This window comes from Gymnoscopelus microlampas (assembly GCF_963454915.1).
Source record: "Gymnoscopelus microlampas genome assembly, chromosome: 13".
Classification (NCBI taxonomy): domain Eukaryota; kingdom Metazoa; phylum Chordata; class Actinopteri; order Myctophiformes; family Myctophidae; genus Gymnoscopelus; species Gymnoscopelus microlampas.
This window is the reverse complement of record NC_139950.1, coordinates 26,014,550-26,029,319: the sequence shown is the minus strand read 5'-3', so window position 1 is coordinate 26,029,319 and position 14,770 is coordinate 26,014,550. Positions and strand designations below refer to the sequence as shown.

The 14,770-nt window shown below is 47.4% G+C and overlaps 1 protein-coding gene across 1 annotated transcript; it reads right to left on the bottom strand.

The window, feature by feature from the left end:
• Nucleotides 1-5,827: 5,827 nt before the first annotated feature.
• On the bottom strand, nucleotides 5,828-13,009 carry LOC311059396 (acetyl-CoA carboxylase 1-like; the record flags this gene model as incomplete). The annotated part of the gene is made up of 1 exon (XM_084077284.1): nucleotides 5,828-13,009. One exon carries the CDS (start codon nucleotides 13,007-13,009, stop codon nucleotides 5,828-5,830), a length of 7,182 nt encoding a protein of 2,393 aa, XP_083933410.1.
• Nucleotides 13,010-14,770: the final 1,761 nt, after the last annotated feature.

Below are 14,770 nucleotides of genomic sequence, written 5' to 3'. Positions count from 1 at the left end.
CCGGTGTACCCAGGGGGCAAAGGGGGGTATGCTGCATTTGCTCTGCTATAAAAGGTTGGCCACCAGAAATAATATCTATGACCCCGTAGGATCACAACCTATATGGACAACCCTGTCCATTTTTTGCTGGAAATCCAATATGGCCGCCTCAATATTGGCCCCTATCAGTACCCAGGGGCAAAGGGGGGTATGCTGCATTTGCCCTGCCATAAAAGGTTGGCCACCAGAAATAATATCTATGACCCAGTAGGATCACTACCTATATGGACAACCCGGTCAACTTGCTGCTGGAAATCCAATATGGCCGCCTCGATATTGGCCCCTATCAGAAAATAGCTTTGGCAATAACTTTTGAACCAGATGGGCTAGAAATAAAAACTTGGTGTCTATTTCATGGTTTCAGAGCATGAGAAACTCAATGGAATACTTATCTTTATGATTGGGTGTGTCTGGACCTTTAATTTGCATATTTCCAAGATGGACGCCACGCGAAAATGAGTTTTACTATGACTTTTACAGTGACAGCTTACTGTTATGGCAAAAAGTCTGCTTTTTAAGCAATATGAATACATTTGGTCAGTTTGAGCTTTCATTTCTATTTTGTCAATATGGCTGCAGTCATAAATAATGTATGGTATTACATTTTCCCCCAGATTTATTGATTTATAGATCTATAGTTGTGGGGATGATTGCAGAGAAAAATCTGAGAAAAACCCCACAATGTATCTTATGTATCATTTTAATAAACTAAATACAATATAAACATACACATGCACACTCCAAGACTTGCCAAAAACTATACAAAGGGCTATACAAATTAACATAGTGGTATGCATTCAAGTAACATAACAGAATATAGACTACTTAGTGACAAATAGAGTAAAGGCGGAGTTGAGGTTGCCTACAAAAGGTTCATTTTGACCTCTATGGTGCTGTCTTGCCTGCTTCTAGCCAATGATACTATGGTACAATGCTATTCACTGTCACTGTTGTCATGTGTTGCACTGATCCTGCTGCATCGTGTCTCCAGTACCTGGCAACGGCATCCTAAGTAGCATGGAATTGCCTTCTTTGCACAGGAACAGAGGCATGATATTGCCTTGTTCATTGACAAAGGCAAGGCTGGCTCGGTAGATGCAAGGGGGACTGCATTGCTAGCACTGAGAGACCATCCATACTCTGTGAAAGAAGGAATATCCGGCTTGGCGATATGTGCACATTTATCTATTATGGTTGCTAGAGCAGCTCTTCTCAGGTGCAGGTCAAATGCATTCTCTGTCGGGGGCAGCAGCTTTAAGAGGGTTGATCTATTATTGAGGAACTTGTACACTCTAAGCTTACTCAGGTCAAAATCCTCCGGGTGGTCCGCTTTGGATGTATATACAGCAATTGTGAGGTCTCGTGCCTGATTGATGACGTCATATGAGAGGGAATCAGAAGAGTTTTCACCAAACTCCTCAAGTGCAGGGAGATCCAGACGCATGCTGGCCTTGAACCATGCCTTCTTCCCAGTGTAGAAGGGATAGCTGGTGGTATCTCTGCCACTTAAACTATGGATAAAGGGCAGGGCACGACACTGTGCAAGCCCCAGCGCTGATACCATTTGATGGATAGGAAGGTATGAATTTTGCTCTGTTCTCACCCACAGCTCTGGAAGGCATCTGAGATGGGTTGCTGCATAGTAAAGGCACATGATGATGATGTCTGTGTCATTGGCATGGATGACAACTCTGTCAACTTTGTCATTCTGGACACTATACAGGGTGTGGAGTATTATTCTCGTATCAGCTTCCTGTTGTGTGGATTCTAGTGCAGGGACATCTTCAATAGACCCCTCCTTGATCACCACACTCCTTGTCTCTTCTTTAAACCACCCACCCAGGTAAAGATGTGCTGGACCAAGGGCCGACTTAAGTTTCTCATTTTCACACCATTCGTCACAGAGGAAACTCAATAGGTTTACCTTGTTAGCTGACACAGCAAAAAACTCCTGAGGATCTGGAGCTGTGTAACGCATACTGACTTCATATTCTTTGGTAGGTTTTGGTCGAGCATATCTGTGTTCTTGCTCAGCTGTCTTAAGACTAGGTCCACTCAGGGGCGGCCTTAATGATCTGGGGGCCCGTTTCAAGAGCTCATATGGGGGCCCCATATACACCCCCCCAAAAAAAAAAAAAAAGTTTTTTTTTTAGTTTTTTTTTTTTTTTTTTATAAAAAAAAAAATGTGTGGACTGAAGTTGGTTTGCTTCCACAATCCATAATGATGCATTTTCGAACTAAATTAATTAGGCTATCTGCACTTCCACCATGGACAGACAGCTAAAACAACTCACTCACATGATTCACTTGAGCTGAGCCCTGATTCAATCAGATCTACATCATCTTCTTGCATGAAATTCTTGGACGTCGGCGAGCCAGAGGCGGGCCCCGGACTGGGATGCGAGTCAAAAAATATATAAAAAAAAAAAAAGAAAAACTTTTTTTTTTTTTTTTTTTGGGGGGGGGGGGGGCCCTGAGGTTGGGGGCCCGTTTCAATTGAAACGGGTGAAACATAGGAAAGGCCGCCACTGGGTCCACTGTACCGGTCACAACAGAAGTGAATGATCTCTGTGCCAGCAGGCACATCATTCAACAGCAGACGATGGTATCGTTCAGCGATTGTTCCTAATGCTTCACCTTTCAGGAACGACCAATGGCGTATGGCATACATGGCATCAATAACTACTGCTGTCTTCTGTAGGCAGGTCAGGGATGCATGCAACTTTGGTCTCCTCTTTCAGAACCTTCACAAGGCTTGCCTTGGTACCTGTTCTCATCCTGCCATCTTCCTGGAAGAGGGAAGGGGGGAAGCCACTGCACTCGTGGTTGCCTATAAAGTCAACAAGGTTGAGTTCTCCACCACTGGCTATGATTTGGGTCATGCGCAGGAGGGCAGTAATTTCATTGCTCTTGCCAGGTGCTGAGGTTTTCCCTTTAGATTTTTTAGATTTTGTGTTTTGAGTGTGGGAAGTGTTAAGCTTCATTATACTTGTCTTCTTCTGTTCACTGGACAGTGACTCACACAGTGCCTTCAGACCCAGTTCTTTCACACTCATCAAGTGGTCCTTGACTGTGGAATCAGCACACTGTCCTGTAGATATGTTGATCGTGGATGATGTGCTCACTGTAAATGGGTTAGTCTCCACTGCTGCCATGACCTTGACTACCATTTCTGCATCCCGGATTACACGACTCTGACCAGACTCATGGTGTGGGTTGAAGGAGTGAAGGTGGAGCATAGACTTGAGCTCTGCAGAGACAGCTGCAGTGAGTGGTTTTGTGTAGACCCATTTTGTCCTGGCAGCAGGGCTGAGTGTAATGCCATCCAGACTGCTTGCTTCCTTGGCATCGGCATTATAGGTCTGCTCCAGTAGCATGTCAAGAGAAACACTGTTGTGGCTGCCATCTGCTCGTCTGCCAACAAATACACCTGCCATCAGTGCTTCATGTACCTCTGAAGCTGTTTCTGGTAGTTTCTTCATCTCAGCCAAATACAGAGGTAAAGATTGCTGCCCGTACTTGTAGTGGCCTGCTGCAGTGAGGTAGGGTAGCATTCTTGCTGATTCACAGAGATGTCCTGTCCAGTCACCTTCCCGATCGTAGTAGATAAACCTTTGGAGAATATCTGACATCTCCAGGAAGGTTGCCCAGAGGACTGCAGTTGGTTGCTCAATGATTCCTGAAAAAGCAGCAGCTGCTCTCTTAGGACTGCCATCTCTGGACTGCCATCTCTGTTGCCATAACAGTCAGCTGTCACTGTAAAAGTCATAGTAAAACTCAGTTTCGCGTGGCGTCCATCTTGGAAATGTGCAAATTAAAGGTCCAGACACACCCAATCATAAAGATAAGTATTCCATTGAGTTTCTCATGCTCTGAAACCATGAAATAGACACCAAGTTTTTATTTCTAGCCCATCTGGTTCAAAAGTTATTGCCAAAGCTATTTTCTGATAGGGGCCAATATTGAGGCGGCCATATTGGATTTCCAGCAGCAAGTTGACCGGGTTGTCCATATAGGTAGTGATCCTACTGGGTCATAGATATTATTTCTGTTGGCCAACCTTTTATGGCAGGGCAAATGCAGCATACCCCCCTTTGCCCCTGGGTACTGATAGGGGCCAATATTGAGGCGGCCATATTGGATTTCCAGCAAAAAATTGACCGGGTTGTCCATATAGGTTGTGATCCTACGGGGTCATAGATATTATTTCTGGTGGCCAACCTTTTATAGCAGGGCAAATGCAGCATTCCAAAAAAAAGGGGGTTTTGCCCCCTGGGTAGTGGTTCGAGACACCCACTTCCGCAATCCGACATCAAGGCGGTGCAAAGAAGGAACGGTCAGATACGTCACGTTAATGCTATATTTATTGAGTACTGTAAAAGAGATTTCACAGAAAGTGCACATAAATGGAAAGTAATAAATACATTTTTACATCCTGTTTTTTTTTGTTCATTTGTACATACAGTCAGTCTTAAAGAATGAAGGAACATAAAACAAAAACAAAGACAAAAACATTATAGACATAACCTACATACCCACGCATAAAATAAAATAAACCGTCTGGCTGAATCTAATCTTTATTACTTTGATGTTATGTTGATATTGTTCACATGAATGCACCCATTAAAGAACCACATTACCCATTTTCAACCTATCTTCATATAATTGGTCCTCACTAATGCTAATTATATGGAACCATTTTTGTCTACTCACTCTCGGAGGGCTGTGGTCGGACAGTTCAGAAACCCGCCTACCAGTGGTGTGTTCTAGGTTTTTTCGGAGGGCATACGATAATCATTCCCTGCGAGCGGTCACGCTTGCGCGTGGTCAATGGATGAAATTGTTAGTAGAGGGCTACGTTTTTTTCAAAAAAAATCTGCACGTCATACTACGTATATAGCGTAACACGGTAGAACACACCACTGCCGCCTACCAGTGACATCATCGGTCACTGGTCAAATGATGGCGAGGTTTCTTTTGCAAAGAAACCTCGCCAGAGCGCCATTGACTGATTATAAAATGTATTATATAAAGAAATATACAAAACATATGTGGAAACAAATGCATGAGGGTACTAAGATAGCCTACTGGCAGCATGCCGTGCACAATACAATTTGTCACTGATCGGTCCAGTGGATTGTGAGATTACCTCCAACAAACACAGAGACACACACAGAACAGCTATACACGCAGCCATGACGCACCCCGGGCACCGTGTGCCCATGGTCACCTAAAGCAATTCCCTCTACACGGCTCTCATTCGCCCCTGGTACCACTCCGACTCCGAGGGAGCCAGGCTCTCCGTGCGGCCCTGCTGGGCTGGCCAACTTCTCTTATAGACAAACCAGCCTCTTGCAGAGCCACGGTGCAAAAAGAAAACTTATAATCACACTTGGCATCGCACAGCATGTGTAAGTCCAGTGATATGAAGTAGTTATGTTCTTTGACATAACTGATATTTAATTTAGTCACTTAATTGCAATAAATGTAAACATATATTTCTTGGTTAAGAATTTACTGCTAAAAGGTATTTTTAATGATTGTTTTGAGGAGTAAGCCTCAATTATTGGAGTGAATCCCCCCGAGGGAGAATTCAATTTATGAAGCAGTAGGCCACCTTTACTGTCATAACAAACCCACAAACTATACTGCCCCCCCCATATTCTCCCATTTGAACAGTAAATTGTTTAAAGCTTTTTTTCCCTCTTGCCATCACTTCCCACAACATGGTAACTTGGTAACATGGTAACAAAATGTTCTCTCAAATAGACTGCAACCGCTCTTCCTTCTAGGATGAGGCTGGTGCCTCCATGGTGGACAGGATACGCACCACCTCAGTTCGCTGCGAGGGTGAGATATGCTGGGTCATATGAACAATGGAATCCATGGCAACGTCTGGGTTGGCTTGAACAAAGCTGCGAATCTGCTTCAGGATGTGGTCCCTGCGGATGTACTTGATGTTCTCGTCGATGATGGACCTCACGCCCTCTTCTTCTGCTAGCTGCCTGTCCAACCACTCCACCACGTCCTTATTGCTGTCCCACAGATAGGCCTTGTCAGCGCCTTCAGCCTCTAAAAACCAGCGTTGTAGTAAGGCTTGGATCTGGCCTTCAGTCAGCTCACTGTTGGCTTTTTTGATCTTCCTCTTCACTGTGTCCTCCAATAGCAGACGCCGCAAACGCCAGTAGAAGAACTGACGGGATGTTTGCCATTCTAGGATATCTGCAATGACGCCCTTCTCCAGCATGCGACCTGGGGTATCATGAAGATCGGCAAACTGCACGGCCACCTGGTGATAGATGGGCAGGAGAAACTCCTCACGCTCCTTCAGCTTGATCTCCAGTTCCTTACGCTCTGTGGAGCTTAGCCCTGGAGTTCCAAGTCTTTCAGAGAGGCCCATGTAGATGGGGTCTATCCTCCTCATGGTCTTCACCAGGTCTTTCCTCCTAAACTTGATCTCCACAGTGCCTTCGGGCTCCAAAACTCCACCTCGGCTGTCCTTGTCAGCGTACATCTCCATGTGGTAAGGGTTGATGGTGGGGTCTATGACCACCCAGGACCCTCCTCTCAGCTCAGCCTGTGGAGGGATGTAGACCAGCACCGGCTGCTGGAACTCCCTGAGGCCATCCACGATGTAGGCCCCAAACTTCAACACCTGGTCATACATATCTTTCATTCCTCCCGAAAAACCCCTCCAATTGGCAAACACAATTAGAGGCAGGCCTTCCCTGTTCAGGTCCTTGATGGCTTGGGCTGTTTTAAAGGCGGAGTCTGGGAACCAGACCTGCCCAGCCTGTTGGATAATCTGGGCCTCTGAGTCCAGGTTGGCCGGATCAGCTGGGATTGAGAGCTCCACGGATCTGGTTTCCACAGCAACCACTCCAGTAGGTATCCCACCAAGTCTGGCTCTGCCAACCACAACACTCTGGGCCCATGGCTGCATGATCTCCATGAAGGAACCATGGTCAAAGAAGCCACTCTGCCACAAACCCTTAGGCGTCAGGCTAGGCCGTCCACTCAGCATCCAGCGAGGGTCATAAGGAGCCTTGGTTGGCACAAACTCCACTGGGCGGGATATGGGATCCTTGGCATGAAGGATGGGCACAGGACTACTTTTACACATGGGCATGTAGGAGAGCCACCGCAACAGGGTTAAGACTCCCTCAAAGTCATTACACACAGTACTGTGGGTCACACCATTGTTGTGCATGATCTGGATTCCACCAAGCTGGTTATTTGACGTGTACAGTTCTCTACCCAGCACCTTGTTGAGAGCTCTAGCTCCTGTAAGGATAATGTGGGAGTTGTCCACCTGAATGGTGCGCTGACCCAGCCTCACCAAGTAAGCTCCAATCCCTATGGCTCGACATGTTACCAGGTTCATGGTAATGATCTCCTCATATGCCAGAGAGGACTCTCCAGCAATCATCCCAGAGCCCTTCAAGTTCTCTACACCCAAACCCTCCTCCTTCCCAATGATGTCAATGATCTTGTACCTAGACTCTCCCTCATCCTCTACATGTTCACAGTGCACAGAGTTTAAGGCTGAGACTTTTGTGTAATCATGTGGGGTCAGGTAGAGGTACTTGAAACCCTTGTCTGGGTCAGACGGGTCCTGCCAGGCCACGTGGAACATCTCCATTATTTCTTCTGCCAGACCTATGCGAGCACCGCTGTTGGCGGCAATGTAAATGCGAGGTATGCCACTCTCTCGTGCCATCTTAGAGGCCTGCAGGAACAGTGTATCCTCCTGGGGGCCGAATGACCCTATCTTGTGCGTGATGTCGTTGCTGATGACAATGATCTCTCGGCCTGCCGGGTACTCTGGAGTCTGCAGGGTCATATGCCACGCCACCATACCAATCTCATTTCCCCCTGGCAGTCGATTCATCCGCGCTAGCTGACCATGGGGGTCCAGCCCCAGCTCTGTAAAGGTGAGCAGCTCAGAAGGCAGAGGGCATTTGGGCAGGTGGGCATATGCTTGGGTGGAATGCCACAGCTTCCTTAGAGCCTGTCTGAACACCTCAGGGAAGTCATAAACATATGTGGTACCCAGGGACTGGGCCTGGAAGCGTTTGGATTGCAGCAGGTCCTTAGCAATATATGGGGAGTTGATGAGCATGCCATGTAAAGGCCCCTGCTTGTCTCCATATGCCTGGAACATTATCTGGGGGTCTTTGTGCCCCACCTGTCCTGTCCGAGAGTCGGTGACCTCCTTGTACAAGCCAATATCAAGGTGGTAGCCCGACTCATTCGTAAGGAACAGGCGGATAGGGATCTGTTTGCCCATGGGCGTCAGGCGGATGTTGAATTTCAGCTCGGCTTGGAGGACGCGCAGCTTCCATAGGCGGCTGCCATAACGTATCACCATGGAACGCACTGACTCCTCAATCTTTGATGGGTCAATGATGACTGTGGGGCCAAAATTGAGGAAGATGTGGTTGCAGTCCGTTCGTACGGTGGTGTTGTTGAAGGCCACCTCTAACTCATCCATGGCTTCCAGCAGGAAGCGCTCCGCCTCATTGTGAAGGTACTCAAACGATGCCTCCTGGGTGATGAAGTCAGAGTGGCGGATTATGGCCCGAACAAAGAAACGGTAGTCTTTGACCTCTGTGCCTACTTCTGTGTGGGCAGCACCCAGGTACAGGTACATCTTGTGGTTGGCACAGGGAATGGCAGTCAGGGCAAAGTTACACATGCGGTTGAACTCCAACTGAAAGGCCAGTGCTGGCTCCAAGTGACGATAGATCCTGTCCTCCTCAAATTTGTCTCTGGCACGGAATGTGAAGAACTTGAGGAACTCTTTATGAAACCTTTGGTCCACCTCATAATTGATCTGTTTCCTGAAATCCTTCCGAGCCACTAGGAATGTTAGTCTGCGGATGCCATGTTCAAACAGCACAGATTTCTTTGACTGAGTGAACTCCTGGAACATGGCCACCAGGCCGTCATCATCAATGTCACTGTCCATTGATATAACGACATTCAGGATGTGCATTGGTTCGTCCTGAATACTCTTGATGTCCGCAAGGTATAGCGCAGCGTTTCGTTCCTCCGGAAAGGTAGGCCTGGGTGGCAGAAAGTCAGAGAAACAGCCCATTACATTATTAATGTTCCTGGTGAATTCCTCAAAGGAACGGAAAGACACCATGACCCCCATGCGCTGGAACAGCAGAGTGTAGGAAGTGTCCAGCAGAACATCATTCATGCTGGCCATGTGCTCCACGCCATAGTGATTCAGGTTGGATGAAAGCGATATCCTTTTCAAGGATTTTGAATCTGAACCTTTACTCTTCTCTTTATTTGTATCCTGAATTTTGCTACCCTGTGTTTTAAGGTCCTGTGTCTTAGCTGCTTGTGAATTAGCATCCATGACTTTGATGTTTCGATGTGTATTTAGAGTAGAGGTGTTCCCTCTGTTGGGGTGTGATGTGGGAAGCATAAACTGGAATTCCACGACACAAGTGTTATCCTTCAGCTGCCTATGCATAAAACTGTTTAGTTCATAGGCAATGTACGCTCTGCGCACGTACACCTCCAGGGCAGCCATTCTGACCACCTGGTTGCTGTGGTAGAAGAAGTTTGTCAGGACGTCAAAGATGGATGTCTCTGACAGTATGAGTTTCTGCAGGTTCTCGATGCAAGACTGCTGCCCGTACATTTCGATAGCAGAGAGGAAGATGGACTCCATCTGATTGTGTCGGAGCTCATAGGAGGGTATGTGGGAAGCTATCCGAACCTGTCTGGCACGCAGCGCCACCTTTGCATTCATTGTCTTGCTGAGCTGGGTGAGCTCGATCAGGATGGTCATCAGCTCATCTGTGAGTGGAAGATCAAGCCCACACAGCTGGTCAATCAGCATAGTAACTAGTGTGTTCTTATTTGTGACCTGGGCGTGGGAGAATATGTAGTTGAGTACATTGACCATGTCACCTTTGTTTTCTTCACGTAATGCAAACACACACTTATCGTAGTGTCCATTCTGGAACTGGATCTCTACTTTGAGGTACTGTCTGAGCAGGTCCATCACCACAGCCTTCATGTGGCCCCGGATGCCACTGCGATACTTCTGCACTAGGTGGACAATGCTCTGGGTGTTCATAAAGAAAACATCTCTCTCTGACTTGCTGTTCAATGTAGCAGCATGGCTATCCAGGATGTTGGTGATCTGCTGGCTTGGGAACTGGCACAACACTGAGGTGATGTTGCGGGCGTATTGTGCCATCTCTTTCTTGATTGCTTTCTCAATGGTGGGGGGAATGCGAGCTGACACGCTGGTCATGATGTCCTGCAGCTCCAATAGAGGCAAGGAGGGGTCTCGCATGGTCTTCATCAGCCTCGCCACCCACTCCTTAAGCTTGACGCTAAAAAAAGGTTCGGGCAGGCAGTAGCCGTTCATGATATGAACCAGGTGGTCCAATGTTCTGTGGAAGACTCTATGCACCTTATCCCCTCTCGCTACAGCCTGGATGGTGGGCAGGGCCCCTGTGTGCAGCTCCGTGTGTTGAACTCTGCTGGAGTCATCTAGTTGGAGCTTGGCAATGATGCAGCCAGGCTCTAGAGCAGCCCCGGCCCTTTTCACATTGTGAATAAAACCAGACTCTGCAGCGGTCAGAGTCATCACCATTTTCATTACCTCTATTTCAGCATAGCACTGGCCAGCAGACACATGCCCACCATCCTCCACCATGCACTGGATGAGTTTTCCTGCTGAGGGTGAGCGCAGCAGTGTTGGGTCATACTCCTTCTCAAAAACTGAAGTCCTGTTCCCGATAGTAATGCGATACCTGTCCACCTCCTCTTTCATGTATGTGGTGTAGCTGCTGCCGTCGTAGGAGAGCAGAAGGCCTCCATCACTGAGGTGATGGACATCCACCTCAGCAGAGGAGTGGTTCATGATGACCACATAGGAGATGGGAGACTGGCGCGTCACAGTCAGTGCGTACTTGGTGCCTTCGTAGATCAGCTCCAAATCCACTGTGTTGAGGAGTGTGTGTGCAGATAATACCTGGCCCCTTTCCAGTGAGTGCAGGAAGTTGGACAAGCTGTTCCTCAGGTTGACATCGGCTACGTGGAGAGCACCGCTTATGATCCCAACCATGGTGTCTGGACGCTCTGCCTGCATCTTCTCTGAGATGAGCCGGTCCAGCCAGCCAGTGTCAATACTGTTATGCTGGAAGCTCTCCATCTCCAGCAGCTTTATTAGGTATTGTACTGTGGTCCTGAAGTCTCCCCTGATAGAAAGCTCCTTCAGAGCCACTACCATGTTAGAGATGGCCTCCTCCCGATTCTCTCCCCAGGAGAAGCAATGTCCAAACTGGGAGTCAGCAAACTCGTGTAGACCTCCTGCCGCAGCCACGCTGAAGTAACCCCAAATGTTCTTATTACTGCGGAAGTTCAGCTCTTGTACTGTTCCCGAGCTTGGCTTGAAACCCTCATCTGGGTTTTCACTGGTGATGCGGACTGCAATGACGTGGCCCCGAGGGGAGGGTGCCGTGGAAAGACCTTCAAAGTCAATGGGACAGTCACCCCAGGGCTGAACCCCATACAGAATCCTAATATCTTTAATGCGGTACAGGGGGATACCCATGGCAATTTGCAGCTGTGCAGCAGGCAGGTTGACATCAGCCACCATTTCAGTGCATGGGTGCTCCACCTGAAGACGAGGATTGAACTCTAGGAAGTAGAAGCTGCATTCTTGGCTGTAGAGATACTCCACTGTGCCAGCACTCACGTATCCAACCATCTTAGCTAGTTTCACTGCACACCGCTCCATGTCTTCAAACACGTCTGCAGTAGCAATGGTAGCAGGAGCCTCCTCTATGATTTTCTGGTGCCTTCGCTGCACAGAACAGTCTCTGCCAAATAAGGAGATGGCATTGCCATACTGATCAGCCAGGATCTGCACCTCCACGTGGCGAGCATGCTTGGCCAGCTCCATGATGAAAATAGGTGATCCTGGAACTTCTGTCTGGACCTGTCTATAGAGGTTAGGGAAATCATCTGCGGAGGTGACCTTGCGAATTCCCTTTCCTCCACCTCCTTCAGATGCCTTCACCATTACAGGGTAGCCCAAAAGCTCTGCAGCCTTCAGGCCAGCCTCAACATTATGAATACAGCCTTGCTCATACAGTTCAGAGGGAACATTGATGATATTTGTCTTTTGGTTGTTGTCTGTCCACTCTACTACCAGACCTGTCCCACTCCAGGGCAGGGTTGGAATGCCAGCGGTTTGAGCCACAATAGAAGAGGCAATCTTGTCTCCAAGAGCCCACATGGCCTGACTTGTGGGACCTATAAAGGCAATGCCATGTTCTTGAAGCAACTCAGGGAGTTTGGGGTTTTCAGAGGCATGGCCCCATCCAGCCCACACTGCCTGAACAGGTATGCGCTTAGCAATGTCCAGAATAAGATCTACATTGGCGTAGTTGTTGTTATTGGTCCCCCCTGGCACAAGCTCATGAGAGTCAGCCATTTTAATGTACTCTGCATTGGCATTCATATCCTCAGGGGCCACCATGACAACAAAGTGGATAGCCCTTTCATTGCGGAACATCTCATAGGCCCAGCGGCGGATGGAGCGCATACATTTGACTGCTGCAATACCATTGTTGGCAATGAGGACCTTCTCGATGACCTTGTTGCCACCAAAGCGGTTGACGAATTCAGCAGGGGAGGCGACAGTGAAATCCCTCTGCAGGTCAATGCGATGACGGTCCCTTCCCTGCTTTACTAAGGGCAGCTCTGACATGCTCAACCTTAAGTGGCCATTGATGTGGTCGAAGCCCAACTCAAAGGTGCTATCTGAACTAACAGATGATGGTGACAGTGAGAGAGTCTCCTTCTCCTTCTCCGCAAACGGTGACCCTGGCTTCTCTGAGCTCCCATCCTCTGACATCAAACCCACATTGAAGTGGGAGTGCAGTGCCGTAACCACAGGGTTCTTAGCAGGTGCGTCCTGCAGTGCCATGGCTGCACACACATGTAAGGAAAAACAACATGTGTGCTAAAACGTTGATTCCAAAATAAAAGTTGCTCAATTCTGTTCCACATTTCTTTCACGCAGATGATGATGATGTCGATGACGTCATGATGAGCTCATAAAACATCAAGGGCTTGTAACCGCAAAGATGCCAAATATGGCATTAAGGATCTTTAGACTAAGGCATCCCAAAGGCATCTCATGATTTTCCATGGTTACCCAATATTTCTGAACAGAGTAGAGACCAGTCTGGAGCTGTGTGGAACTCCATATTTGACTAAAAGCTGACTGATTGATTGATTGATTGATTGATGTACTTTATTTAGTAAGACATGAGAACAGTACATGACAGTACATAACAGTACATGGAAGTACAAATTCGCAATACAAGGTCTACTAAACTGGATAGCTCAGTTAAGCACTTAGCTTGTTTAAGATGAGATCCCCATGTACACAAATCATGATGACATATAAGAGACAGACAGATATACACACTACTATACAGAATCTACCTTACAATTTGAATCCTGCGCCATGTCGGTTGTATGTACATTGCATGTTGCATCACTCTTACTGTCTGTCTGAACATCATCACAAAACAAACCAACCTGTTACCAAGACGACGATGACGATGAGACGGTCGTCCCGAATATGGACACAACGCCAGTGTGACGTAATCTCATGACAGCATGACATCACATCCTACCTAAACTTTACACTACATCATCACAACAAACCAACCTGTTACCAAGACGACGATGACGATGAGACGGTCGTCCCGAATATGGACACAACGCCAGTGTGACGTAATCTCACGACAGCATGACATCACATCCTACCTATAAATTCTAGGATGCCGTCAGATCGCACCAGTTCGACGGCTTCCATAGTGATAAATAGTAATAATCTATAACCATAGAAAGAGTCATAAATGCTCATAATCATACTTATAAACTAGGCCCATTCATCATAACTACTTAGGTGATTCCTGCCTTCTCCTTTTCTCCCATTCTGCAGGCTCTGCCATGACAACCTGTGGACCTGACGACGTCGCCACTGTCTTTCACACCATTTCATTCTTATCCACCCTTTACACAAATAAACTGCTAACTTCATCTCCTGCGATTTCAACTATCTTTTCACATTGTACACCACTGCACACTCCCCACAGGTCTGCCATACCAGGTCTGAGTAATCACAAAGTGGGTTTTGGTCATTGGAGAGGTGATGCACGTCACCTCTTTCTGAAGTGGGTACTTTCAAAGCCTGCCGTGGATTTAGGAGAGCACAAAACTCTCTCTCACACTGTGAGGTGCCTGTAAGGTGGCACTGCAAAGTGAACGACGCGTCACGCTAGACGTTCGGGCCGCGTAGCGGCCCGAACTTCTAGTGTCATACAATCAGTTTACAGGTTACTGGTATGAAGAGTGAAAAATATGTACAAAAGAAGAAAAAGAGAGAGAGGGGGGGGGGGGGGTGGGGTAGGGGGTAGGTTAGGTTAGACATGGGGTAGGTTAGGACTTGGACAAGGGCCATTTTTGAATTGCAGCCTCCTGAAGGTGTATCTTTAGGGCCTTTTTGAAAGTGAGTAGGGTTTTACACTCCTTTACTCCTTTTGGTAGGGCATTCCACATTTTTGATGAATAGCATGAGAACGAGTTCATTCCCTTTGTTGTGCCAAATCTGGGTTGAACATGGTTTGTGGAGCTGTTTGTGGTGTTATGATCATGGGCTTGATTAACATTTTGG